This window comes from Myodes glareolus, chromosome 24 (assembly GCF_982192425.1).
Source record: "Myodes glareolus chromosome 24, mMyoGla1.1, whole genome shotgun sequence".
In the NCBI taxonomy this organism is placed as follows: Eukaryota; Metazoa; Chordata; class Mammalia; order Rodentia; family Cricetidae; genus Myodes; species Myodes glareolus.
The window spans coordinates 50,275,132-50,297,548 of record NC_142049.1 but is presented as its reverse complement, the minus strand read 5'-3'; the positions used below and the strand labels follow the sequence as shown (position 1 = coordinate 50,297,548).

The following is a 22,417-nucleotide window of genomic DNA, read 5'->3' as shown; positions in this document are numbered from 1 at the left end:
CTGAACTTCCCTGGGGTGGAGTCGCCCGTCCCACGTCACCTGGGTAGGAAGAGGCAGAGCCCGTAGGGTTTGAGGCCACGGTTGGCTGCCGGCACAGCCTGGGCCTACTCCGCCTTGCCCCACATCTGCTTCGGGGAGAGAGGAGAGGAAGGCCCAGGAAAGGAAGATCTGAATGAAAACATAAGCTGGGAAGAAGCGAGGCTTCAAACCTGGGGCTGTCCGATGAGGAGGCCCAGGAGGCTGAAGAGCGACTGCAGATCAACAGTGCCCAGTAAGTGCTGGAGGCCTGGGCAGTGGAGGCTCGGGAGAGGAGGGAGGGTCAGTAGGGAATGGAGGCCCACACAGGAGCCCGGGCCCCTGGCACACCTGCTGAGGTTTCTTCCTCCTTCCTTGAGCCATGGCTGTCACAGCCCTGACCTGCCTCCCCCACCAACTCTGGGATGCCCCAGATTCCCCCCTTCTGTCTTTGGAAAGGACAAGGGAGGGCCCAAGGGAGGTCAAGGACCCCATTGGGCTCAGGCTGTGAGAAAGGAGAGGCCCACAGGAGGAGAGGCAGAAATGGAGGCCTCGGAGAGGAGACAGAGACAGGCAGAGGGAGATCTAGAGAGGGATGGGACAGGACAAAGAGCTGAGACAAGAGGAGACAAGGATCCAAAGACATGCAGGGGCAGAAACCTAGTGGCAGAGAGACCAAAATCATACACAGTTTTATAGGATAGGAGAGGGGGCAGGGAGGACCTGAGACTTGGGGACTGCTGGAAAGGAGACGTGGCCACTGCGGAAAGATGGGCTTGGAGAGGTCATATCCTGTCTCCCAGACCCCAAGGTTGCCTTGGGAGAACCTCCCCACACACCTTCCCCAGGGCGATAAAGCAGGGCTAGGAGCCCAGACATCCTGGGCCTGCCTGGGGCCAACCCCCTACCTGCCTGTCTGTCTGCCTGGTGCCCAGACCCCAGCTGCTGCAGCTGCCACCTCTGGGCTCGTTAGAGCCCTATCCCCAGAGCCCGAGTGAGTCAGGAGGGAAGGGAAGGTTCCCCCCATCCCCTGCCCAACCCATTCCAAGAGACTTCCACCCTAGAAGCTAGGCCTCTTCTGTCCCAGCATGCATTTCCGCCTCTGATCTGTCCTTGGAGGATGGGGAAGGACTTGAGACCACTCTGCCTCTCTCTGTATCTCTCACCATCAAACTGCTGCCCCCAAACTCCATGACCTCTGTCCCCAATTTAGGTGGCCAAGTCCTGCCCTTCTCTCCCACCCACGCCAGCCAGGGCACCTATAGGCACTGGCTGTCACTTAGCCAACTCCACCCAGCCCTGTCCAGCTGTCCTTCACAGGGGTTCAGCAAGGTGGAGAGAGGGACTTCACCAGTAGCAGAAAGGCCCCACAGGCCCCTAGCACTGCTGTTGGGATGACCAAAATGAGGTCCTTACCCAGTGGGTGACCCTTTCCTTTTGTCCCCCCATCACTCGGAGGTGTGGAGCAAGCCAGGTTCCCAGATGAGTGAGAAGAAAAATATTCTCTGAGATTTCCCCAGGGGGCTTTCCCCTCCACTGGCAACCTAAACCAAGTGAGCCCAGAACCCTGCCCAGCAGAGCCCCTCCCAGCTGTTTTGCTATTCTCCTCGACACCCAGGAAGCTGCCAGCCAGGATCCCAGCCTCTGGCCAAGGGCTCTCCAGAGCATAAGTTTCTTCTCACAGCTTGGGGGGTTGTGTGAGAATCAGGGGGTTCCCTTGGGAGAAGAAGGCAGCTGGTCAGAGAAGCAGAGAGCCACAGCAGGTGAGGGAGAGAGGAGAAACCACAAGCCAGCCTTCTGATCTCCTGCTAAAGTGATTAGGCCTTCCTCCTTGTCCCCAGGGGAGCCTGGAGCCCACCCTGCTCTGCTTCGGGCCATGACGATTCTACGGTTCATCGCACTTGCTCTGGTGACAGGTACGGTGGGGCTTAGGGGACATGTGGGGCCTCCCTCTCCCACAACCCAGGTGGGGGGGGGTCACTGTCAGCTGGTCTGAGCTATACTAGACCTGGTCAAGTGGGTCTCAGTAGAGGAGGAGGGGATCTGGGTCACTTCAAAAGCTCTAGCTCTAATGACCTAGAAGCAGTCTTATGCCTGCACACGTCAGCTAAGACATTTGCTCTTCCCCACCCTCATTTCTGGGGGTTCCTCTACCAGCCTACCTCCTTTTACGCTTACACCTCATCTTTTGCCCCCTTCAGGGCACGTAGGGGGAGAGACGAGGATCATCAAGGGTTACGAGTGCACCCCTCATTCCCAGCCATGGCAGGTGGCCCTCTTTCAGAAGACACGACTTCTCTGTGGGGCAACCCTCATCGCCCCCAAATGGCTCCTGACAGCTGCCCACTGCCGCAAGCCGTGGGTGCGGGGGCTGGGGCGGGGCTGGGAGGGGGCTGGAGATGGAGAGATGGATGGAGAGGGGCTGGGGTTAGAGAGTACACGGGGGTGGCAGTAGGTGAAGGGATTGGGAATGGCATGGCATTAGCATGGATGCTGAGAGTATGATCAAGACTGTGTGTGTGTGTGTGTGTGTGTGTGTGTATGTGCGCGTGTGTGCGTGTGCGCGCGTGCGCGGATCTATGGGACTGAAGATGGAGGGGTGGGGGGTAGAGTGGGGTTAGCTTGTCCAGTGAAGATCTAGTTGGGTGGCGGACAGAGCGATAAGGTGGCCTCGGTGTGGGTGACGTTAGTCTAGTCAGAACAAGAATGGAGGGGTGAGTGTTCATCTCTCCCTCCCCACCCCTGCCCTGTCCTCCCACCTTTCCACCTCTGACCACTGCTCTCCCACCTCAGCCATTACGTGGTCCTCCTTGGAGAACACAATCTGGAGAAGACGGATGGCTATGAGCAGAAGCGAACGGCCACGGAGTCCTTCCCTCACCCCGGCTTCAACAACAGCCTCCCCAACAAAGACCACCGGAACGACATCATGCTAGTGAAGATGTCCTCTCCCGCCGTCGTCAGCCGAGCAGTGCGGCCGCTCACGCTGTCCTCACACTGCGTCACTGCGGGCACCAGCTGCCTCATTTCCGGATGGGGCACCACGTCCAGCCCCCAGTGTAGGGGCTCCCGGTGGGGGAAGTGTGGGAGGTGGGGAATGGAGACCAGATGAATCTGCAGAGATAAAGACCAGAGCCGCTCAAAGGCTATCAAGAGAGGGAAAGGGAAATTCTGGGAGACTCACTTTGGGGCCTCGAGAGTGAGACAGGTGTGGTTCCCAAATCTGAAACTTTCTAGTTATGGGATCTAAGGCAGAGGGCGTTACCTCTCTGACTTTGATTTTTTCCATTAAAGGAATAATCATACCCACCTATCACAGTGGGGTCAGAGATAATGCGTAGGGAGCAAGCGATATGAAGAATTTATTCATAGCATGGCTGTTGCTATAGTGAGACGGGTGGTGGGGCTGGAGAATCGGAGCTCACTGCTCACCTCCGCTGCTGTCCCCTCAGTGCGCCTGCCTCATTCCTTGCGATGCGCCAATGTCTCCATCATCGAACACAAGGAGTGTGAGAGCGCCTACCCAGGCAACATCACAGAGACCATGCTGTGTGCTAGTGTTCGGAAGGAGGGCAAGGACTCCTGCCAGGTAAGCGGGCAGGGGCTAGGTCTCCAGCCACATCCCCATCCCCAACCTCACTCACATCTTTACTGACATACCCTAACCCCAATCATCTCCAACCCCAGCTGCCATTTCTGATGTCAGCACAGTGCCTGTCTGCCCATGCTTACCCTCATTAAACTCCAACCACCCAACAAGTTTCTCTGGCCCCTAACCTGACATATATGTGTGTGTATGTATGTATGTATGTATGTATGTATGTATGTATGTATGTATATGTGTATAGATACACAAATATAAATATATGGATATATGTTTATATAAATTATAAATATATTTATAATCATATATAAATTATATAATATTAATTAATTACATAATTATATATGATATTATAATTATATAATGTTAATTAATTATAAATATATTTATATATATTTTCTCACCCAGAATCCCAGTTTCATCTCCCAACCTCTCGCCAGTCCCACCACTGTAAATTCTTCCTTCGCCTGCTTCCCACCCCCACCACTGTCTGCACTCCCATCAGAGGACCCCCTCCCTTGACTTTTACTCATTGTGCCCCCTCTCATGCCAGGGTGACTCTGGAGGCCCTCTGGTCTGCAATGGATCTCTTCAAGGCATCATCTCCTGGGGTCAGGACCCATGCGCGGTCACCAGAAAGCCTGGTGTCTATACCAAAGTCTGCAAATATATTGACTGGATCCACGAGATTATGAGAGACAACTAAAGGGGACCTGCTTGTCACCACCCAACCCCTCCAATCTCTTCTTAATGCTTTGACTTCCGTTTGTTCCCCCCTAAGAAGCCCTCAACTAGGACCCTTGCATGTACTCTCTTCAACCCACCGTGGATATAGTATAGGAAATGTTCTGATCTGATGATCAACTTGGGGCTTGGAACAAATTCTAGCTTGACCTAAGTTGTGACTCTAGATATAATCATCACTGGCTTTGTTTCGTTGTTTGGTTGTTGTTGTTGTTTTTGTTGTTGTTTTGTCCCCAGTCCTAAAGTCCTGGCTTATTCCAGGGTTTCAATAAATATTTGTTAAATGATAAAATGATTCTAGTTCAATGTCATCTGCATTCGAATCCTGATCCAGACGGCTTTTCAATGATTTATGTGTATTGAGTCTTTGCCTACATGACTCTATGTGCACCACATGCCTGCTTGGTGCCTGAGAAGTCCAGAAGAGGGCATCTGGTCCCCTGGGCACCATATGGGTGCTGGGAACCAAACCCGGGGCCTCAGCAAGAGCACCAAGTCCTCTGAACTGCTGAGCCGTCTCTTCAGCCCTCCAGAGCCTGGAAATGTTAACCAACTAAATAAATGCTCAAAATCCCCTAGGAGACTGGTCCTATTTTCTGTTGACAAGAAAGTAGGTACGGATAGATGAAGACGTTTGTCACAGCCAGAGACATGAAAGACTGGAGAATTTAAAAGCCCCGTGACAGTCTTAACTGTCTAGGCAATGCCACGTTACAGCTTAGTTCATTTTCTTTTTATGTTACTTAAACTTTTATTTTTACATTTACTCATTCATGGAGGGGATGCTCATGCCATGGTATGCATGTGGAAGTGTGCAAGCTGTAAAGTCGGTTCTCTCCTTCCACCACGTGGGGTCCAGGATCAAACACAGGCTGTCGGGCTGGCAGCAAGCACCCTTACCCACCAAGCCATCTTGCAGGCCAGGCAGAAAGAACTCAGTTCAGCCCCTTCACGGCTTTCAGTTCATCATCCTCCATGGAAAATTGCACAAGTGTTATAACAGTAAGCACGTCTGCATGTGTGGAGGAAGAGGTAGAAAGAAGGCTGCCATCATTTTCAAACTGTCCAGACTCAGTTCACTGAGGTCAGATTTGAATGGTATCTGCAGCCAAAGGACCCGAAAGCAGAACGGAAATTCCTAGCACCTTTGACATGTTTCGAAGGCTCTGTAGCTGCACGTGGCTGGTGGCTGCTACAACATAACCACTGTAGCAGAAGCTCTGGACAGGGCTGAGGCAGGCTAAAGACTCCCCAGATAACACAGACGTTCTGCTCAGCTCTTGGAGAGAGACCGCTGGTACGAGGAAGAACCCAGAGCTGGAACTAGATAGAATCTTCTGGTTGTTAGGCGGACTTGCTTGCTGTGTGACCTCTTATGAGTCACAACCCTCTCTGAGCCTCCCATTCCTCACCCAAAATGAGGGTGTTAGCTGAAGTGATGTGGCCTGTCCCTTGCAGCCTGGGCCTCCTGTGATTCACCAGCTTGCGTGTCACCTAGAAACACGCAGGGAGGATGCAAGATGCTCACACAGGTTTAGCGCAAAGCTACCGACTCCCACCCCACCCCTCTAAGCCCATGCTGAGACACAAGGAGCCTACTGTTTCTTGGTTTAGACCTTGGGAGTTTGTCTGTGTCCTTCCCACTCTTTCCTTCCACCACCTGAACCACCCCTCGCCCCCCTTCACCCCCCCTCCACGCCCTCACTCACCATTCCATCACCCCAGGCTCCCAGAAGACTTGACCTCCCCTCCTCCCACCACACCTGGGAACACTTCTCAGAACAAGGCATGGGGAACCCCCAAGGAAGCCAGCTCCAAAAGGTGTTCCTGTCACCAGCAGAAGCCTGTATTCCAGGGCCCCTCCCGGAGCAGGAATCTGGGGCCCTGGTTGAGTGCCAGCCCCACCCACGTTATAATTAGGGAGAGGGAAAGAGAGGGAGTGAATCCCTGAGGGGAGGGTGGGGAAAGCTTCCTGGATCTTGGGGGTTAAAAGCGAAGGTCTGGCCAGGGGTCCCTGGTCAGAGCACTGTTTGCAGCCCACACTGCAGGGCAAGAGACACTTCTGAGTCTCCTCCCTCCTTCTCACTGGCGACTTCCAGGTGAAGCGGGATATACCCCACCCTGGTTGGGGTGGATGGTGAGAGGATGGGTGGGGACCCTTGGGCAACGGGCAGCAACCCTTTTGTAGCCTCGATATTCCTGTAACATGGGGAAGTCCCTAGGCTCTGAGGTTAGGAAGAGGCTCCCACGGGCTTTGAGCAGGACCCTTCCACACACACACACACACACGAAGGAGCGTGGACCTGGGGCTCAGCGGGGCTGGTGGCCAAGAAAGACTGGGTGCACAAATAACCCCCCTCCCAGGCGCGCTGAGGCAGGGGTCTTGACCGGGAACATCTGTTTCAGCCCTCCATTCCGGCCTCGGCAAGCCAGGTGTCAGTCATGAGTGCCCCGCTCCTCTACTTCTCCACCTCCTCTGGTGCCTTGGCCCTAGTGAAGTTGCTGCTGCCGCTACTGATGGTGCAACTCTGGGGTGAGCCTGGGGCCGGGGGCGACGGGAGGGAAGGGCCAGGACCGGAGGAGAAGGGAGTGTGGCCGCTCCAACCATATTCAGCCCTCCCTCCTAGAGCCCCCCGCCCACGGCACCCACATAGCCATCCCAAGCAAGATCCACTCTTGGGTGGGCTCTGTTCCCAGGGGCCGCGCCTCCCTGGAACAGAACCCAGCCCCTTGGCTCCCTCAGCTTCTCCTCTCCTGCTTTGCAGTCCTTCTCACCCCTTGCCGACCCATTCCGTCCCTGCCTTTTCCTAACCCAGGTCCTACAGTATGCCTAGTCTGCTGTGCAGCGTGGAGCCCTCCTTTTGCCCCTTCCCTTCCCTTCCCTTCCCTTCCGTTCCCTTCTCTTCCCTCCCTTTTCCTCCCCTCCCCTCCCCCTCCCCTCCCTTCCCTTTTTCCCTTCCCTCCTGCAGATCTTCCCCACCCGCCTAGTGCTTCACCCGGTCCCTTATCGCCCAGCCCCTTTACTGTCCCACTGTGTCCCGGTCTCCTGCTCCTCGCCCCCGCCCCGTGCACTGTGTCCTGTCTCCTGATCCTCCCTGCCCCTTCTGTGTTCCTGGCTCCAGCTCCTCACTGATGGACTGAACTCTGCCTCTGCTCCTCACGGCTCCCTTGTGCTGTCTCTTCCCTTTACAGCCTCACTGCATTTTGTCTTTACCCCTTAATACCCAACTGAGTTCCGTTCTTCCCCTCTCTGTGCCCCACCCCCACCCCCTTACCTACCAAAGTCTTAGGTCTGCATCTGATCTCTGCCCCCCAGGCTAGAGCCCAGCCTTTCCTACACACTGTCTTCCCCCAGACCTTCTCCCTCCATCCTCAGCCCTGAGGTGTTGTCGTCCCATTCCATTATAACCCCTCCTGCCCTTTCCCGCCTCTCTGAAACCGGTTTGCAGGATTCCGTAATTCTCCCACTGTTCACGATCCAGCTGCGCCCCCTGCAGACCAATCGGGTAAAACTCGGCACTGACCCGGTACCCAACTCCGGGCCAACGAGCTCTGATTCCCAGCTTCTCTACCCAGCCGCGCAGGCGCTATTGCTTCCGGGAAACGCCACGCAGGTGGACCTTGAGACGTCTAGCGTCCCGTGCACGCGTGGCTCACAACCCTGGCAGGTCTCCCTCTTCCATAACCTCCAGTTCCAATGCGCGGGTGTCCTCGTCGACCGGAACTGGGTGCTCACGGCCGCACACTGCTGGAGAAAGAAGTAAGGGACGCTCCAGAGGCAGTCACCTAGGGGCCGCCACGGAGGGCGGAGAGGATGGGGCTCAGGCCAGCTCCCTCAGATTAGGGGTGGCAGCCGTCCAACAAAAGAGGCAGGATTGGAACTGCACCGCCAGAGGATGCTGTGGGCCCATAACACCTGTCGCCGCAGAAGTCAGGGCCTGTTGTAGTCAGTATTAAAACAAGAAAGAAAGAAAGAAAGGAAGGAAGGAAGGAAGGAAGGAAGGAAGGAAGGAAGGAAGGAAGGAAGGAAGGAAGGAAGGAAGGAGAAAAAGAACCTCCTCCCCCCCCCCTAAAAAAAAAACCCCACTGCCGTGCCTTCATGTGCCTGTCACGCAGGGAGAAATGACCAGGTGACACGGAGAAAAGAGAGACTGGCATACCCAAGGAGTTGAGTCATCAGCTTTCGTTCAACCCTCAAACTCCTACTGCCTTCCCTCAGACTCAGGGTTTCAGTCCCCAGCCCTCCTCCCACAGACCCAGGAGTCCGGACTCCAGCCAACTTCATCAGACCCAGGGGTTCAGACCCCAGCTTTCTACCTCAGTACCAGGGGAGTAGCCCTAGCTCCTCTCCCAGAACTCTCAGGTCTCAGGAGCCCCACTTCATTCCCTCTGACCCAAGGACCAGGCTCCGTCTCCATGAAGGCTTTATGTCTGTCTGACTATTTCTCTCCCAGGCCACTGAGGGCTCGAATTGGGGATGATCACCTGCTGCTTTTCCAGAAGGAACAGCTTCGGTCCACAAATTCCCCCGTTTTCCACCCCAAGTACCAGCCTTGCTCAGGCCCGGTCCTGCCACACCGCTCAGATGAGCATGACCTCATGCTGCTGAAGCTGAGGAGTCCTGTCGTGATAACGCCGAACGTGCATCCGGTGCAACTGCCCTTCCAGTGCGCCCAGCCAGGGCAGGAGTGCCAGGTCGCGGGCTGGGGGACCACAGCCTCCCGCAGAGGCAAGAACTGGGCGGGAGGAGTCTTCCTTAGGAAGGAGGGCTGGATTGATTGCAGGGTTTCTAGAGAGGCTGGCACTCTGATTCTCGGGAAAGAGGCTTAGGGAGGACCCTAGAAGTCTGAACTCCTGGGTCCAAGAGTGTAGGAGTGGGTTTAGGTCCCCTAGGTGTGCGGGAGGAAGGCTTGGGACTGGACTCCTGGGTCTGGAGGAAAGAACTGGCAGGGCCCTGTATGACTGGCCATTTCTTCTTAGTGAAGTACAACAAGAGCCTGACGTGCTCCAGGGTAACTCTCCTTAGCCGGAAGCAGTGTGAGGTCTTCTACCCGGGCGTAATCACCAACAACATGATTTGTGCCGGGCTGGACAGAAACCAGGACTCTTGCCAGGTAAGGGCAGGCCAGGAAGCATTTCTGTGTCCTGGCTGGAGGGCAGAAAGGCAGTGCAGGAGCTGACTGCCTTCCACCACTTCTCTCCCCAGTCCGCAGTCCTGCCTACTCCTTAGTAGCCCCTTTCTCCACACACTTCCTCCCTCAATCCTTGCACACCCTGCCAACCCCTACCCTGGTCCTTCTCGCCTCTGATGAGTCACGATTCCAATTGCAAACTCATCACATCTCCGCTGTCACCCCCAAGTCTGTATCCCCTTACCACCCCAGCTTGTGACATCATGCCAGCATCTTCTGTGTCCTAACCCAGCAATAGCCCTCCAAATGGTGGCAGCTCTCACCTCATGATGTCTCCCTTCTCCCGTCCTCAGAGTGACTCTGGTGGCCCTCTGGTGTGTGACAACACCCTGCATGGCATCCTCTCATGGGGCATTTACCCCTGTGGTGCTACCCCGCACCCGGCCGTCTACACCGATGTCTGCAAATACATGCCCTGGATCCGGAGAGTCATTAGTTCCACGTGACCAGCCTCTCACACCCGTCTTCCTCGCCCCTTTCCTCCTGCCATGCCCACTCACGCCTTTGAGCATGCATCCTCTCCCCTCACCCGTCGCCCACTCCTGTCTCTGCTCACAAGTTCAGAAAATGATGGCTGAGAAACTTCTAGTACCTCAAGGAAGCTGACAGTCTCCAGTCTCTGAGAGTTATCAGAGTCATCCAGCTGGGCTTCCTCTACCTCCCTCTTCTGTGTGACTGGGGCAAGCCTGGTGCTTTCTCTGTGCCTTGGTTTCCTTGTCTAAAAAATGGGGGCAATGAATTGTCTACCTCTTACATATGTGTGTAGAGACTATGATGGAAGGTGCATGTATGGAATTTTATGGTAATTGTCTTGGAGATGTAGACACAGTCTGGTGAGTGCTGATTAAACCCTACCTGATCTGACCTCCAATATGTGTGCCTCTGTCTGGGATCAGGGCCAGTGTGTGCACAGAGGGCGGCCTTCATATAAGTCAGCAGCAAGGAAGAGGCTCCACACTGCCGCCCACAGCATCCTCAGAATCCCTTCATCTCTTAGAGACCTCAGTTCAGGTAAAACTGAATTTCATGACAAGCCAGTGTGCAGTGGACTTGGAAGTTTGTTTTGTTTTGTTTCAATCACATTTATTTTGTGTTTGTACACACAGCATGGCATATGTTTGGAGGTCAGAGGTATTTGGTTTTCTCTTTCTATCATGTGGGTCCCAGAGTTTGAACTCAGGTCATCTGACTCAACTGGGAACACGTTTACCCACTGAGCCATCTTTTTTTTTCCCCACTGAGTCATCTTGACAGATCTTGGTAATTAAAAAATTATTTATGTGCATGTATGTGAGCGCATGCATACACATGAGGACACCTCAGGAGTCAGTTCTTCCATTCCACGTGTGTATTCTGGGGATTGAATTCAGATTGTCAGGCTTGCTGGTGTCTTCACTCACTGAGCAACTTACTGGCCTAAGTTGGAGTTTCTTGCATGAGTTTTTTTAAGCATAGATTTTAAGCACAAGGGTAAAAGAAAGAGAGACTCTTGAGAAGAAAGTAATCCACACCTAAGATGTGGGTGTGGCCTTTTTTTACATTCCTATATGTTTTCACATCTTGGGATTAATCAATGTTTTCTTTTTTTAAGATTTATTTATTATTTGAAGTGTTTTTGCCTGCATGTATGTCTGCAGGCCAGAAGAGGGCACTAGATCTTCTTATAGATGATTGTGAGCCACCATATGGTTGCTGGGAATTGAACTCAGGACCTTTGGAAGAGCAGTCAGTGCTCTTAACCTCTGAGCCATCTCTCCAGCCCAGGCATGGTCTTTTTTATTATGTTTATGTATCTATCTGCATGCAGGTGAGTGCATGCAGGTGTGCAAGTGTGTGTGGAGAGAGGGTCGAGGACAGTTTGTGAAGGTTGGTTCTCTTCTTCCCCATGTGGGTCCCAGGGATGGAACCCAGGTTGTTAGGCTTGCCAGCATGTGATTCCCCCACACACACACTGACTTATCTCACCCGCCCCAGAGGTGTGGGCTTCTCAACAGAGAATCTGGCTCATTGGTTTTCACAGTAGTCGAAATGGAATTTTCAATGGAGTTTGATTATGTTCCTATAATGGTGCCATTATATCTAAATGAGGTCACAGGGTAGCTTCTGGGAGCAGCTGGTGGGCCCATAGCGGAGAAGGAGCAGCTTCAGATCAGTGGGGCTCATCTGTGGGGGAAAGTCCTTGGGAGAAGAGGGAGGCTCCAGGCCAGACACACTCAGTCCTTTGGCTCAGATTACTGTGACTTTAGAATTCTTATGTGAAAATATTTCTATATAAAAGCAATATTGAACCAGCCAGTTAGCTCTGTGGTTTGCACAGGTGGAAGGAGAGAGTGGACACTTGCAAACTGTCCTCTGACCATCACACGTACTGTGCACACACATGTGGGAATACACCCAAACTAAGTATGTGTAAGAAACATTGAAAGAAAGCAAAGAAAGAAGGGCCTGGAGAGAGGGCTCAGCTAGGTGAGAGGATTCAACGCCTAGCATCCACCTGGCAGCTCAGGAGCAGCGGTAATTCCAGTTCCCAGCTGCGACGCTCTCTCACAGACATCCATGCAGACAAAACACCAATACACATGAAACTCAGAACTTTACAATACGGGCTGGGGAGATGGCTCAGTGGTTAAGAGTGTGCACTGCTTGTAGAGGACCCTGAGTTCGGTTCCTAGTACCCAAGGGGGCATCTGCACTTATATCCGTGTACCCAGCTACAGACATGCACAAGTATATGTGGTTTTAAAATAATAAAAATCATAGCTCTTACCAACAGAAACTAAAACCAACAAACTCAATGGTTAACTGTGCTGGAACCCCTGACGCTTAGCTAGTGAGAAACCTTCACTAGACTCTGGAAGAAGGGGTCCTCTTCCACCATTTTCCTTTTCTATCCAGCCACACTTCCACCCATCCACAGTGAGAAAATCAAATTCTCCATTCCCCTAAGCTTTGAGAAGTGTCTTTTAACCACTTCTTCTCCCCCTCCCAAAGATCTCATTTTTGGGTTCACCAACACCAGTTCTTCCTAACTTGGAAGGAGCCATCCTGACTTTGGGTCCCTGGCACAGTCTCTGCCTTCCTGGGGGCTCATGTCCACTCCCAGCTACAGCAGAGTCTCCGCTGTGAACCTCACCAAGGAGCCTCCCTGTGGGGGTTAGGAAACACTGTGCCTTGTGTTAAGGGGCTCTGACAGGTTTGTCAAAGAGATTATTTCCCTCCTCCTGATATGATCTGTGGGTAAATGTTTCTATTGTGAAGTGGGTGGGCTCTCCACAGAGGTCAGATGAAGTGGAAATGTGTTTGAGCATCCTGACTTAGCCTAGACCTAAAGAAAGGGGACACAGAAATCTTGGCAGAAGGGAATTTAGTTTGGGTCTTGAAGAATGAATAAGAAGTTCATCAGAAGTTGGGTGGTGGTGGCACATGACTTTAATCCCAGTACTCAGGAGTCAGAGGCAGGCGAATCTCTGAGTTCGAGGCCAGCCTGGTCTACAAGAGCTAGTTCCAGGACAGGCTCCAAAGCTACAGAGAAACCCTGTCTCAAAAACCAAAACCAAACCATCAAACAAACAAAAGAGTTCATCAGAAAAAAAGGCTCTAGAGAAAGGTATTCAGTTACTCAGTTAGCCCATTTTCCCCTTCCAAACAACAGTTAAAGAGACTGTCAGGCCCAGCATGGGAAGGAAGGAAAATAATGGACACGGAAAAGTCCCTGTTCCCAGCAAAGCCCATGAGCGTGACCTACAGATCCCATCCCACGCATTAGCACACTCAGGAAATGTCAGTCCTCTGTGTCATCTGGGATCTGAAGCACAGTAAGCAGGGTCTTGCAGACCGGCCTCATGTTTGCAGTAATTCACCCATGTCCTCCGCCAGGCCCCAGAGATGACTCCAACCAAGCCCCACCCCCAGGAAGCTGCTCATCAGACAAGTCTCACATTCCTTTCATTCAGGGCTCTGTGAGGCCACTTCCTCCAGGCGGCCTTCCCGGATTGCCCTAGACAAAGTGTCCTCATCGGTGGCCTCTGTGGCCCCCACTCCGTTTGTCCCGCTTGTGTCTTTGTTGGGTGGCATCTTTACAATCACACACTCTCTACTCAGTCCCCTACCCTGAAACAGAGATGCCGGCATATTAAATAAGACAATAGGAACAAACTTCTCCTTTAAGTCCAGGCTATTGAGGGGCGGTGTAGAGCACTGACTGCTCTTCCGGAGGATACAGACTCAGTTCCCAGCACCCACACGGTGGCTCACAACCACTCATAACTTCCTCTGACCTCCGCAGATACCAAGTATGCATGTTATGCAAAATATTCATGCCATAAAATAAAATTCTTAAAATCTCTTTTTTATATAAAATCTCACTGTAGATGACTGTGCTGGCGAGATGGCCCAGTGGGCAGAGGTGATGTTGCCAAGCCTGATCCCCAGGACCCACACTGTGGAAGGAGAGAAATGACTCCCACAAGTTGTCCTTTGACCTCCACACGTGTTCTGTAGCACACTCACATACAATAAATTAAATAAATGCAATCTTTTAAAGGTAGCTGAAATGGCTCAGCAGTTAAAAGGCCCTTGTTGCTCTGAGATGAGGCCACAGTGAGACCCAGCACTAACAAACATGTAGAACACAAAATAAATGTTTCTTTCTTTAAAGAACAGCTACTAACATGCACTCTTCTGTTTGTTTGGTTGGTTTTTCGAGACAGGGTTTCTCTGTAGCTCTGGAGGCTGTGCTGGAACTCCCTCTGTAGACCAGGCTGGCCTCGAACTCACAGAGACCCAGCTGCCTCTGCCTCCCAAGTGCTGGGATTAAAGGTGAGCGCCACCACCACCGCTCAGCTTAACCTGTACTTTTTTAAAGATCCATTTTATCTCTATTTAATTTTACGTGCGTGTGTATGAGCATGTATCTTCAGATGCCAGAGGAGGGCCTTAGAGCTCCTGGATCTGGAGTTATGACTCACAATAAAAGCTATTGTGAGCCACCTAATGTAGATGCTGAGAACTGAACCGGGGTCTTCCGAAGAGCGGCAAGTGCTCCAACCACTGATCCATCTTTCCGGCCCCTGGAATATGCTCTTAAAGCACGTATGTAGTCCCTAGCACACAGCGTCCAGTCCCAGCTTCAGAGACAACCGTGACTGAGTGGGGAGCGATTGTGCCCTTGGCTCGCAAGCACTTGAAGACTGAGCACGGCTCTGTGGTGAATGAAAACACAGTTGCTGGATGCTCTTCTTTTTTCGGTTTGTTTATGTATGTGTTCATGCACACATGTGTGTGCGCATGTGGAGGTCAGAGGTCCTACATCATTTGTCTCCATCTATTCCTCCCCACCCATTTTTCTTTTTGCAAATATGTCTTTAATTTTTTTAAAAAAATCATCTATTTACCAAGTATGGGTGTTTTGCCTGCACATGTCTGTGAATGCAGTGCCCAAGGAGGCCAGAAGAGGGCGTCCGATTCCCTGGAGCTGGACGGTTGTGCGCCATCAGGTGGTTGCTAGGAATTGAACTCAGGGCCTCTGGAAGAGCAGTCAGTATTCTTAATCCCTGAGCCATCTCTCCAACCCCACTACCTCTTCTTATTACATTTTATTATTTTTAATTTGCGTGCATGTACATGGGATGGGGCTGAGGGGGATTCATTTCACAGTGCAAATGTGGAGGTCGAAGGACAATTGTAAAAATCAGTTCTGTCTGCATTCCACCAGGTGGGTCTGAGGAGCACATTCAGGTCAAACTCTGCAGCAAGCGCCATTAGCCACTGAGCTTCTCATTGGTCCTCCTTGTTTTCTGTGCAGAGCCTCCCACTGAGTTCACAGATTGGCTAGCCTGGCTGCCAGCCAAGCCCAGGATCTGTCACCATCCCCCCCCCCCCCCCCCCAGTGCTGGGATTTAAAGCACAAAAACCACTGTGCCTCTTTGTTTTCTGTGAGTGTGTGTGTGTGTGTGTGTGTGTGTTTTAAACAGGGCACTGGGGATTGAACTCAGGTTTGCACAGTAAGTGTATCACCCATCGAACCACCCCCCCAGGCATTCTTAATTAACATCTGTTAATTAGTGCCATCTGCCCCCTCCCTGGAGCTCTGCCTATTATTGTCATTTAACAGCCCCGGCCACTAAGTCATGCATCTAATCTTTACCCCCGAGAAAGCTGGGCACAGATGTCCAGCGCAGAGTGCAATGTCACAGGGAAGGAGTGAGCCAGGGAGGAGATCTCGACTGATATTCAGGCTGCCGGGCAGCAGAAAGTGGACGGTGCTGGTCAGGGCCCAGGCAGCCTTGGCCTGGAGGAAACATGGAAGGTATGCCAGAAGAGGGGCGTTTGGGTTGGATCTTGAAGACAAGTAGAGTTTATCAGAAAAAGAAAGATATGGGGAAAGAATTTACTCCATCATTACCATCTTTGGAGAACTCCAGAGAGCCCCACCAGAACAGGGTGATACTGGGGACAGGAATGAATCAGACCCAGACTGGGCTCTCCAGGGGATTCACCCTATGCTGGAAGAGAGAAGTGGGGAAAAAATGGACAAAATATGGGTGAGGGAGATGGGTAAGACAATGGACACCCGGAGGGTGTTAGAGGAAGGGGGAAGGTAGGGAGAGATGCCTGGGCTTGGTACCAAAGAAGTGGAGCCCTTGGGTTCTTGGGGTGCTTGGGACTATGGAGAAGAGTGGGTTAGTCCAGATAGGGACCAAATTTCTCAACACCACAGGAGAGGCCCCTGTGCCTGAGGGAAGGAACCCTGATCCCAGTCCCAGAACAGGTTTGGTTCGGTGGAGAGAGTATCATTCATTCTCTCTAATACATTCATATTCTCTCTCCCTGTCTGTCTCTCTCCGCCCCCCTCCTCACCTCTCCTCTCTTCTTCCATCCCCTTCCTGTTCCTTCTTCTCTTCCTCCTCCTCCCTCCACTCCTCTTCCTCCAGACCACAGAACATTCTGGACCCAGATCTCACAGCCTAAGGTCATGGGAAGCAAACCCCCACGCTCCTAAATCTCTAGTGGGACCTCTTGAAGGTCCAGCACCCTCCCCATTTAGCCCATTCGAGAGCCCCCATGGAGAACCCCCATGCACCCACCTTCCCTCTCAGAGGACCCGGCAACAGGCCTTTCCCCTCCCCCGGGGACATTTCTCAACCGTGATTAATCACTGGGGCGGCCCCAGGGAGGAGGAAGGAAGATCTCTATGGCTTACCATAAAGAAGACCAGGCGCCCAGCTGCAGGCCGCTGGATCTGCGCCCAAGGCCATGAAGCTGGGACTCACCTTCGTGTTGCTCTCTCTGCTGGCAGGTGAGAAGCCCAGCCCCGTGCCCTCCAACCCCTTGCCACCCTATGCAGTGTCCTCTGCCCTCTGGACTCCCTAGCATCCTCCTCTCGGAGCTCTCCCCAGTCTGTTGGTTCTGACCCCTGTGCCCTCCCCTGCACTCCAGGCCATTGTGGAGCCGACACCCGCACCGTGGGAGCCCGGGAATGCCAGCGGCACTCTCAGCCGTGGCAGGCAGGCCTCTTCTACCTCACCCGGCAGCTTTGCGGAGCCACGCTCATCAGTGACCAATGGCTCCTCACAGCTGCCCACTGCCGCAAGCCGTGAGTGTCCAGGGCTGGGAAACAGAAGGGAAAGGGCTGAGGTGGGGGTTTGGGGGCTCAGAGTTGGAGGTAGGAGAGGTCTGACACCAGACCGGGGTTCTTAGGGACCTGCTCAGACACCTTATTCTAAGACTCAACAACTAGGCTCTTCAGGGTCTTGCTGTGTAGTCTTGGCTGTCCTGGAACTTGCAATGTCGAGCAGACTGGCCGGAAACACAGCTCCACAGCCACCTGCTACCCCAGAGTGCTGGGATTACAGGCATCCTAGACCAACCAGGAATTCAACATCATCCTCAGCTACACTGAGAACTCTGAACCAGCTGGGATACGTGTGACTCTCTCAAGAAAAATAAAAGAGAGAAAAGGGAAGAAGGAAAGGAAAGAGTGATGGAGGGAACACAGAAGAGAGGTGAAGAGAGAAGGGAAAAGAAGAAGGATGGGAGGGAGAGAAAGAGAGTGGAGAAAGTCCTGGAGAGACAGACAAGAGGAGAAAGAGAGAGGAAAGACAGAAGGAAAAATTCCAGAATCCTATAGTCAGAAACTGCTCGGTTTTTCAGCCAGTATTTGGAACATAGAGAATTCTAGAAGCTTAGACTGATGAACATATAAATCTGCTGGGTTTAATGTCCCAGAATCCCACCACTGCAGAATCTTATGGGCCAAGAGGGCTTCTCTCAGGGACACAAGCAGTGGATGCTTAACATTTTCTAAATCAAGTGTTTACGACTGCTAGACTGGTGAGACTCTTGTCTTCCTGTCCTAGAATGCTGGGAGTCTAGGTTTGATGCAGACAATTCTAAAATCCTGGAGTTTGTTTTTCAGACAAGGTTTCACATAGGCCAGGCTGGCCTTGAACCTGCTATAGCCAAAGATGGCCTTGAACCCTGTTCTTCTGACCTCCACCTCCTGAGTGCGGGATGACAGGCCCTCATCCAGGACTAAGGTCTCAGACGTTGTGATGAAATAAGATGTAGAATGTTAGAAGCGTGGATCTATACAGTTCCCTAAGAGAAGCACCACAGAATCCCAGAAGCCTGGGCAATGAGGTATTAGACTCTTAGAATTCTAGGATCCTGATTCTAGGTGTTCTAGGGCCCTGGACCCCATGGGGTGAAAGAATTTTCTGTTCATTGCCCCGGCCAAGGTCACCCAGGCCGTTTCAACACTATTGCCAGGAATTTCCCAATATGCATCCCTCCAAGATGGGCACCATCTTGGGCTGAGAGAGTGATGTTTGATTTAGTCCCTGAGATAAGAGGAGAAAAGGCTGGGCTGTGGAGATGGAGGAAGAGTCGGGGAGACTGGATGACATCGGGGAGGCTCGATGGCACGAAAGGGCCAACTTCTGCCCCCCAGGTTGTTAGAGAGGGATAGGCACCATTGAAGGTCGGAGGCTAGGGGACATGGAGACCTTAGAAAGTCCTCAAATATCCAAAGCATGGACTCAGACCAGAGCAAGTTTTCGGGGTCACAGCAAGAGAACCTGGGTTAGATCTGAAGAAGAAATGTCTGGGCCATAAAGGATATCACAGGTGGAGGTGGCTTAAGGCCTCTTGGAAAACCTGGAAATTTTCCATGTCCCATCCCCTCCACACACATACTCAAAACACTTAAAACCACCTCCGCAGAAGCCACCAGACCTGTGGGTACAGGGGAAGGGTTAGTTTTGTGTGGTAGGTGGGGTCCCCGTGGATCCACAAGGTTCTAATGGACCCAGATCACCACTGAGGCCCCAGGTGGGGTAGCAAAAAAGGTGATTGACCCCAAAAAGTGGGCTAAGAGCCTCAGAGAGGTGTATGGTTATGGAGAGGCACACAGAGTCTTGGAGGGACTGAGCCACCTGTCTGCAGCCTGGTCTGTCCTCACAGGTACCTGTGGGTCCGTCTTGGGGAGCATCATCTGTGGCAGTGGGAAGGCCCTGAGAAGCTGCTTCTGGCCACAGACTTCTTCCCCCATCCTGGGTTCAATTCGGATCTCTCTGCCAATGACCACAATGATGACATCATGCTGATCCGGCTACCCAGGAAGGTCCAGATGAATGCAGCTGTGCAGCCCCTCAACCTCAGCCAGAGCCTGCCGACCGTGGGCTCCCAGTGCCTTATCTCTGGCTGGGGCAGCGTGTCCAGCTCCAAACGTATGGATGTGCCTTTGAGTCTCACTCATTCCTAACCATCGCCCTCTCTGCTCCTCCTCTCCCTCCACCTGGCTTCCTCTTCCTCCTGCCTTCCTCCTTCATACCCTCCTCCTAATCTCTTCTTTTCCCTCCCCTTTTTCTGCTCCCTCTTCTTCCTCCTCCATCTCCCCTCTCCTTCTTCTTCCTCCATCTTCTTCCTCTTTTCTCTTTTCCTCTTCCTTTCCTTTGTTTCTCCTCTTCCCATCCTCCTCCTTTTTGCCTCCCAAGCCTCCCCACTATGGGACATGTTAGCTCCCAGCCTCACTCCAGGTTCAATAAGATACCTTGTCTCAAGGGATTAATAAGTAGAGTGACAGAGGAGGGGGCCCAATGACCTCCTTTGACCTCTGTATTCTCATACACAGCTGTGTACACTCCACACGTATGTATATATACCATACACACACACACACACACACACAGAAAGTCCAGGGCAGGGTATGGTGGTATGTGTCTTTAATCCCAGGACTCGGGAAGCAGAGGCAGGCAGATCTCTAGGAATCTGAAGCCAGCCTGTTCTACATAGAAAGTTCTAGCCAAGGCTTTGTAGGAAAAATCCGTCTCAAAAAACCAAAAATAAGTATAAACAAATAATAAAATTCAAAGAATGGCTAAAAAGTGTTCACACTCTCAAAATGGCACCCACTAGGCAAGATCTGCCTTGCCATTTACCTCTGACAGTGGTTTTTCTCTCAAGGGTGTCCATCTCCCTCCCTGGTCTCTATTCACCCCACCCCTGTGAGCTACACACACGCACATGCACACATGCCCCCACACGACACCCCACCCCTGTGAGCTACACACACACACATGCACACATGCCCCCACACGACACCCACCCCTGTGAGCTACACACACGCACATGCACACATGCCCCGACACGACACCCACCCCTGTGAACTACACACACGCACATGCACACATGCCCCCACACGACACCCACCCCTGTGAACTACACACACGCACATGCACACATGCCCCCACACGACACCCACCCCTGTGAGCTACACACACGCACATGCACACATGCCCCCACACGACACCCACCCCTGTGAGCTACACACACGCACATGCACACATGCCCCCACACGACACCCACCCCTGTGAGCTACACACACGCACATGCACACATGCCCCCACACGACACCCACCCCTGTGAGCTACACACACGCACATGCACACATGCCCCCACACGACACCCACCCCTGTGAGCTACACACACGCACATGCACACATGCCCCCACACGACACCCACCCCTGTGAGCTACACACACGCACATGCACACACGCCCCCACACGAACACACCTTGCTGTTTCTTGTCTGCTCTCCCTTTTGGTCTTCTCCCCCTCTTAGATATCTGCTCTTCTCCAACCCTGTGACTGGGCTGATATCTCTTACCTCGTCTTGGATCTTGCCCTGTGGTTCTGTAGGAGTCCTGGGGAAGGAAGGGCTGCAGGGAAGGTTCTGGAAGGTGCTGCCTGGGATTTGGGGGACATCCTCTATCTTCTACCTTCTTCCCCAACAGTACAATACCCAATGACACTTCAGTGTGCCAACATCAGCATCCTGGACAACAAGCTCTGTCGCTGGGCATACCCAGGCCACATCTCCGACAAGATGCTGTGTGCTGGCCTGTGGGAGGGTGGCCGAGGATCCTGTCAGGTGAGCCACCCCCCACAGGAAAATGGAGGCCCTTTTCTAGACTTTAGGGCAGGAGATGCCTGGAGCCACAGACTCCAGGACCTAGGGAAGAAGGGTCCGGGGGATCAAGGCTGAGCCCTGAGTGATTCTGGGAGCCCAGGATGCTACATGATGGGGTGGGGGTGAGATTTGTGAGCTTTTATTCCTGGGTCTGAGGGAGGGGAGACTGCAAACCAGGCCTCCTGGGTGTTGAACAGCAGGACACCGGAGGCTGTCTCAGAAGAAGGAAGCTTTGATTCTCATGAACAGACCCAGCTAACAGCTCTGCTCTTCACCATGCACAGGGTGACTCTGGGGGCCCCCTGGTGTGCAACGGAACGCTGGCGGGTATAGTGTCTGGGGGATCTGAGCCTTGTTCCAGACCCCAGAGACCCGCTGTCTACACCAGCGTATGCCACTACCGGGACTGGGTTCAAAAAACCATGGAAGAAAACAGTCTATAGAAAGGACAGACTGGAGAGGAAGACGGATGCAGGACCTCCTACCTCTGCATCACAGTTCTGAACGTTAAAACCCCACCGCTCAGACTCCGCCACTCTGACTCCATCGCTTAGGCTCCGCCCAAGACTCCACCCACTTAGGTCATCTGACCTCTCGGGTTCTGCTCCCAGGCAAATCAATTATAAGACCACGCCCCCTCTAAGCCCAACAGACACGCCTTCTTTGCCCTTGACCCAGACCGACTTTAATAACTACTCTCTGGAGTAGCCCAACCCTCGCGATCACCGCCAAGAAATATCTTTCACTAAATAGCTGCATCACTCCAAATTCTACCGGTCTCCACCCTGCTTAGCCCCACCACCGGTGATGTCAGGTCTGCGTTAACTCCGCCCACGTGGATTTCTGAAGATTTTGAGTTCTGCCCAGGCTGTGTCGTGGGTTTGACTCTTGAGAGAGGATGATGGGGACATTGATCTCTTCAGAGTCACAATATGAATTAGAATAAACTACAGGGCGGTGACTTCCTATAGCCTGTGATATGTTAGATGAAGGGTACTCAGAGGTGGGAAGGAAAGGGCAAATGAGGGAACCGACGACACCAGCCGAACCTTTGGGCTAACCCTAACAACAAGCCTATTGCAGCACTTTGGGACGTCAGCCAGGGCTCGTCCCGCCGCCCCAGGGGGAAGGGGAAACCAGGTCACAGCGCCACCCTAACCTGCCTACCCAGATGCCCTGGGACGACTGCTGTTCCACCCTCAAAGTCCCCAACCAGAACACATGCCTTCCCCACCTTCCACAAAACTCAGTTCCGACAGAAAACAATCCCCTGCTCCCTCTGAACCTAGAGAACACCCCAGTCCGCCTCCGTCAGATTCAGCCTCCACCCTAAGACTTAGGGCTCCACATCTTAGCCCTCCTTCCTCAGATCCAGAGGTTCAGACGAGGTATT

General features: G+C 52.7%; 3 protein-coding genes and 1 long non-coding RNA gene across 8 annotated transcripts; 3 read left to right on the top strand and 1 right to left on the bottom strand.

The window, feature by feature from the left end:
- Window positions 1-65: 65 nt before the first annotated feature.
- On the top strand, window positions 66-4,655 carry Klk11 (kallikrein related peptidase 11). 2 transcript variants are annotated; one of them, XM_085682782.2, is made up of 6 exons: window positions 66-271; window positions 1,857-1,931; window positions 2,217-2,373; window positions 2,809-3,074; window positions 3,468-3,604; window positions 4,173-4,655. In XM_085682782.2, the coding sequence occupies exons 1-6, from the start codon at window positions 223-225 to the stop codon at window positions 4,323-4,325; spliced, it is 837 nt and encodes a 278-aa protein (XP_085538908.1). In that variant the 5' UTR covers window positions 66-222; the 3' UTR covers window positions 4,326-4,655. The 2 variants fall into 2 exon arrangements, with proteins under 2 accessions (XP_085538908.1, XP_085538909.1); XM_085682783.2 differs by having other exon boundaries at window positions 80-271; window positions 1,837-1,931.
- Window positions 4,656-5,085: 430 nt separating this feature from the next.
- On the bottom strand, window positions 5,086-8,024 carry LOC146889991 (uncharacterized). Its single transcript, XR_015736332.1, has 2 exons — window positions 7,888-8,024; window positions 5,086-5,857 (listed from the first exon to the last, which is right to left on the bottom strand). It is a non-coding gene; the product is annotated as an uncharacterized LOC146889991 (long non-coding RNA).
- Window positions 6,189-10,419, top strand: Klk10 (kallikrein related peptidase 10). 2 transcript variants are annotated; one of them, XM_085682788.2, is made up of 6 exons: window positions 6,189-6,500; window positions 6,770-6,896; window positions 7,940-8,123; window positions 8,818-9,092; window positions 9,344-9,477; window positions 9,849-10,419. In XM_085682788.2, exons 1-6 carry the CDS (start codon window positions 6,498-6,500, stop codon window positions 9,999-10,001), a joined length of 876 nt encoding a protein of 291 aa, XP_085538914.1. In that variant the 5' UTR covers window positions 6,189-6,497; the 3' UTR covers window positions 10,002-10,419. The 2 variants fall into 2 exon arrangements, with proteins under 2 accessions (XP_085538914.1, XP_085538913.1); XM_085682787.2 differs by having other exon boundaries at window positions 6,191-6,462.
- A 6,068-nt stretch (window positions 10,420-16,487) lies between these two features.
- Window positions 16,488-21,990, top strand: Klk9 (kallikrein related peptidase 9). Of its 3 annotated transcripts, none has more exons than XM_085682790.2 (5): window positions 16,488-16,852; window positions 16,993-17,149; window positions 19,018-19,283; window positions 20,849-20,985; window positions 21,225-21,359. In XM_085682790.2, exons 1-5 carry the CDS (start codon window positions 16,810-16,812, stop codon window positions 21,258-21,260), a joined length of 639 nt encoding a protein of 212 aa, XP_085538916.2. In that variant the 5' UTR covers window positions 16,488-16,809; the 3' UTR covers window positions 21,261-21,359. The 3 variants fall into 3 exon arrangements, with proteins under 3 accessions (XP_085538916.2, XP_085538915.2, XP_048293964.3); XM_085682789.2 differs by having other exon boundaries at window positions 21,222-21,357; XM_048438007.3 differs by having other exon boundaries at window positions 16,606-16,852; window positions 21,309-21,990.
- The last annotated feature ends 427 nt before the right edge of the window (window positions 21,991-22,417 follow it).

Bases quoted from the DNA above. Each gene is read 5' to 3' on its own strand.
- Klk10 (XM_085682788.2), top strand. The intron at 6,897-7,939 runs GTGAGCCTGGGG...TTCTCTACCCAG, and splicing joins ACTGATGGTGCAACTCTGGG to CCGCGCAGGCGCTATTGCTT. The intron at 9,093-9,343 runs GCAAGAACTGGG...ATTTCTTCTTAG, and splicing joins GACCACAGCCTCCCGCAGAG to TGAAGTACAACAAGAGCCTG.
- Klk11 (XM_085682782.2), top strand. From the start codon at position 223: ATGAGGAGGCCCAGGAGGCTGAAGAGCGACTGCAGATCAACAGTGCCC. The intron at 272-1,856 runs GTAAGTGCTGGA...CCTTGTCCCCAG, and splicing joins CTGCAGATCAACAGTGCCCA to GGGAGCCTGGAGCCCACCCT. The intron at 3,075-3,467 runs GTAGGGGCTCCC...CTGTCCCCTCAG, and splicing joins CACCACGTCCAGCCCCCAGT to TGCGCCTGCCTCATTCCTTG.
- Klk9 (XM_048438007.3), top strand. From the start codon at position 16,810: ATGAAGCTGGGACTCACCTTCGTGTTGCTCTCTCTGCTGGCAG. The intron at 17,150-19,017 runs GTGAGTGTCCAG...CTGTCCTCACAG, and splicing joins GCTGCCCACTGCCGCAAGCC to GTACCTGTGGGTCCGTCTTG. The intron at 20,986-21,308 runs GTGAGCCACCCC...CACCATGCACAG, and splicing joins GTGGCCGAGGATCCTGTCAG to GGTGACTCTGGGGGCCCCCT.